The 4,875-nt window shown below is 49.0% G+C and overlaps 1 protein-coding gene across 1 annotated transcript; it reads right to left on the reverse strand.

Moving 5' to 3' along the window:
* Window positions 1-3,020: 3,020 nt before the first annotated feature.
* On the reverse strand, window positions 3,021-3,554 carry EI90DRAFT_3021425 (uncharacterized protein; the record flags this gene model as incomplete). Its single annotated transcript, XM_039057652.1, has 1 exon — window positions 3,021-3,554. One exon carries the CDS (start codon window positions 3,552-3,554, stop codon window positions 3,021-3,023), a length of 534 nt encoding a protein of 177 aa, XP_038909336.1.
* Between the last annotated feature and the right edge of the window lie 1,321 nt (window positions 3,555-4,875).

Below are 4,875 nucleotides of genomic sequence, written 5' to 3' on the forward strand. Positions count from 1 at the left end.
ACTTAGACTTCTGACTCCGGACCCTGCAGTCTCTACTGTATGGTGTCATTTAATCCTCTTCCTTATTTAGACAGCTGCTTCCTTTCCATATTAGTCAGCTGTCATTCCCCACAACCCCCTCTACTCCTTCCCCTCTTGGCCTTGCCCTTTTGGGAAGCATCATAGAGTTCCAACCCTTGACCCTTGTGGTTGTTCCCTCATCCAGTCCCCCTTTGTCCTCCTTCCAGTTCCCTAATTGATGACCATGATGACTGGATTGTCCCCCCAAGTGTTATAGGAATGGAGTCTCTCGCGACCGTGTCGACTGAACGTCCACCACAGTGGGTCCTCCTTCTCCACATCCTCCCTTCTCTTTGTTACCTTCTCCCCACTTCCCCCCCTTCTTACACGCTCACTCTGCGCTAAGCTTTCCCTTATTGGGTTTTGGTGCTGGCCGGATTATTTATTCTATTTCGCGAGATTTCTTGTGATCATTTCTTATTCAATAGTTAGCGTCATGTTCATGTATGGCTACAGCCAAAAAGACGGAACCTAATGAATAACACACCATCCTCTTCTGTGCAACAACTGTAAACCTCCTTGTGCCAACACTGTAACGTCTGTGTAAGATTGTGTATGTCTCGGTCACCATCTATATGGGTCATCCCTACCGAGGTTGACGACTCTAGCCACAGATCGTCGAGTTTGCGTGTGACTCAACTCAGGTATGCACGAACACCTTTTGTCATGACTCACGTCACTCACCCAGGTACTGGGCTCACATCTGTCTCACCTTACGGTGAGCATCTGGTTAATTCTATGGACGGATTGGTATTCGATACAAGCCCGTTCCCCTCGTCGCCGGTACGCTCTCGCGAGCGCCAAGTAGCCGTCGATCCCACCACATGTCATTTGACCTACGATCGACTAACCCCTCTGTCACTGGTACGCTCTTACGAGCGCCAAGTGTCAGGGCACATCCGCCTGACCTGGCCCCACTCCACCCGGTACCCCGCCACCCAGTCTTCCCCTACCTCCTCCTCCCCTTCTTCTTTCTTTCTTTCTCCATTCCACTCTCTCTTTACTTATCTCACCTTCTCTTTATTCTACACGGACGACCTTTCCTTGTATCAATGTACCATTGACCCACCTGCAGCACGCTCACGACACGCCCAGCCCGTGCGCCTCAGGCGACCCCCGCTATGTCCAGCTCGCGCATTCACAGCGGACGCCCTCGGGATCCCCTACGGGGACACCCGGGTGACTACGGCTGTATGCGAGGATGACGTGGCACCCGTCATGTGACCTAAGCCGCATGTATATAAACACACCTGAAGTGGGAACCGAAGAAGTAGCCTTCTTCTCACCCTTTTCCACTTCAGGTAAGTAACATAGTATTCCCTTTTAATAATAATAACACCCTTTTCCACTTCAGTCTAAGTGGCCAGGGACTGCCTCCTGAGCCGGGCCCGCCAGTACGCATGCCCGCTCCACACCCCGCGAGGCTTCTAGTGTCGGGCGTCTCACCTGGGCCTCCTCTACCCCAGACGCGTCCCTGACACCAAGTACCCGTTGACACAAATACAGATCGTTCGCCAGACGAACAGTCTCATACCTCGTTGCCGGTATGCCCATCTGGGTGCCAAGTATCCGTCAACCCAGCCTCTAGTAGCTCCCTCAAGGAGCTAGAACATCACTCGTTGCCGGTACTGTTACAAAAATGGGGCCGGAGGCACCCATTTTCGTCTGTTCGAGGCACAGGGAAAAGGAAAGGGGAAGGGAGGTGGTTCATTAGGGTTTACAGATGGTTTCACAGATGGTTTAACATGTAGTTTAACAGGTAGTGTGGCAGCGGGTTTTTCGTTGATTATTGATTGGATAAACTTAATTACTATACAAATCATGTGATACAGAACCCATAAGAGTCTAAAATGGGAAATTCCCATTTCCATAACAGGTACACCCAATTGGGTGCCAAGTACCTGTCAACCAAATCTCAGGAAGCCCCCTCAAGGAGCTGTTATCTCACTCGCTACCAGTACGCTCCCTCAAGCACCAAGTACCCGTTAGCCCTTTGTCCTCGACTGGTCCCATTCTGGATATTCCCTTAACCTGTGATTCTATACACCCACACACGGTACGCTCACATAACGAGCGCCAAGTATCTGTCGTAGCAGACTCCCATTCACCACGAGGTCTCAGCTTTCTGTCAAAAGCTCCAAGGCTATCGGACAATTCTAATTACACAACTAGGCCGCCCTACATACATGAGGTGGACGATTACAAGTCGTCTATAAGGATGGAAAGAAATGGATTACCCATAACCCATTTCTTTAACACCAAGAGACTCCCCTGGCTAACCCAAAATTAATGACCACCTTAGACAACAAGCAGTGGCACAGCGCTCCACTTGAGTTGCTGAGGCCAAGGTCCCTCCATTCCTGAGTCCCTTCTCTGCTTCCGAACAACTCCATGCTCCTCTAACAGGTTACACCATAGTGATAAAATTGACTAGAGTTTCCCCTTCTAGTATTCCTTGCCAGTTAGTAAATTAGGGCACAGACATGTAACTAGGCACAGCGCTCCTGGTTTAGTCGCTGAGGCTGAAGCCCTCCACCATGGGGATGTCATCTTCATCCTGGATCTGGTCTCTGACATCTGGCTTATGTAGAACTTCACCCCCTTGAGGCGAGTGAATAACCACAATAGTGCTTCATTGTGGTTCTTCACCGAGCTTGTGCTGGTGAAGATATCATCAAACCAGAGATGTAGATGTCTGCCTATTTCTCCTTGTAGTTCCCAGGTCAACATGCACTGGAAAGTACAGGGAGCGTTGCAGTCTCCTTGCTGCATTGTTTTGGAGTTGTACATCCCATGGGGCATGGAGAACGTTCTTCATCATGGTCCCTCACGATATCACAAATTCCACATTCCAAATACTACACTTCGTAACACAGCATTCCCCTCCCATAAATATATCCTGGTCACAATGAATTCCTGTCCTCATCCTATTCGTACAAATCTGATCTCAGACTCTTCAGCTAAGCCTTCACCCTCATCCTCTTCCTGAGGTTAGGTGACTTTTTGGCTTCTTGATCTTTCAAAACAAGTTTCTTCTTCTTTGGCACAGGCACCTTGGAAGTAGAAGCTTCTTCCAATACCAAATCCATTAACTCGGATTCCTCAACTACCTCGTGCGCCAATGTGCCTTGAGCTGCTACTCTCTCCTTGAGCTCTGCACTAATTTTCTCCTGCTCCTTGACCATTTTTCCCAACTTGTTCTTGAATTCCCCTTTCACTAGAGTTGCCGATCCCATTTCCTGTTCCTTCTGCTCCATCTGTAATGTTTGGTCTGTATAATGTGTCATATAGGGCGACCTTGGTAAAGGCACCAGCTCCCCCCAAGCATCCCAGAATGCTTGAGAATTGCCAATGAAATTCTTAATCCTTTGATCCGTGGAAGCATACCTCTCCAAGAACCTGTTCTTCATAGCATGAATGCATTTGGAGATGATGAGGTAATAATCATCATCCAAAATCAAGTTCTCATGGGTAGCCCTAAACATTACTTCCATTGCTTTCGCTGCGTCCACTGCCTTCTCTTCACAGACCCTTGCTTCATCATAGGTGGTTTGAATTTTAGCAGCTGTCCCTTTAAGTGCTCCCAAGAGTGTAGAAATTTGATCATGGACATGATGAATCAGTCTTGGTTGACCAAGTCTTCATAAATGATTTTGAGACGTTGGTCATGAAGAGTAACTGTCTGTTTCCTTAGATCTTTGAACTCTTGGACTCGTTTGGTGGCATGGGTAATCAAATCCACGACTTTGTAGTCAGCAGCAATGAGGGGGAAATGGGCGGGGGTGCTCAAGAATCCTCCTAACCTCATTTTTCTCCACGGTCCTAAGCTCATCAGCCTTTCTCTTCCCTGCATCTGCTTTTTCCTGTTGAAAATCTTCTCATATCATGTCAACAAAAGTCCTCTCGTCTTGGACTCCCCTTCTGCCAGATGCGGCCTACTAATCCACCTGCCCTGATGTTGTCTCCAATCCATGCTTTCAGAGGGCTCGTAATAAAGTCTTGAAGGGAGGAGCTCCACCACATCCTCATCCTCATAGGTCTCTGCTCCCTCAGCCATCTCCCATACCTCGTCTCGAAATTTCTCTGCTGATGCCTCCTTTTGGCCGGTATAAGAAGATTCCCCCTTCTGGACCTTTATCCATTTAAACCTAACGAGCTCTCCGTCAACTCCTGGGTAGGTTTCATGTCTGAAATCCCAAAACTCTGCATCCTCCTTAATGTACTTTTCCAACTCCTTCTCATCTAGATCCGGCTCCACAAGCTCAGGATGGTCAGGGTCAATAAGTCTAAGTTTCATTTGCCTAAACTTCCCTTCCCAATACTCATCTCTTGCTTTTCCTTTCGGTTCCCATGGTCGCAGAAGCCCAAATCTTTGTTAACCCTAATTCCATCCACTACATCCACTTCCCTATCATATTCTTCTTCCTCTGCCCTAAGTGGTAGTCAGAGAACAAAGGGAACTGGAAGGAGGACAAAGGGGGACTGGATGAGGGAACAACAAGGGTTGGAACTCTATGGTGCTTCCCAAAAGGGTGTCAGGGCACACCCACCTGACCCCACGCTGCACCCCATGCCGTACTGCCCTACCCCGCTTCCCCCGCTATCACTCCCCATCCCTCCTTTCTCACTTTTCCCCTTTTCTCTCTATTTCTATTCTACAGTTGATTTCCCTTTCCTCCATGTACCACTACATACCTAACCCCATTCCCCTGATCGCCGCACACACCGCGCACACTCCCACCTACTGAGCAGCCACCTCTGGGACCTCCCGCAGAGACACCCAGGGAGGTGCGGCCGTGTGCGGAGATGATGTGG

Source organism: Cantharellus anzutake (assembly GCF_015039405.1).
Source record: "Cantharellus anzutake strain C23 chromosome Unknown EI90scaffold_112, whole genome shotgun sequence".
Classification (NCBI taxonomy): Eukaryota; Fungi; Basidiomycota; class Agaricomycetes; order Cantharellales; family Hydnaceae; genus Cantharellus; species Cantharellus anzutake.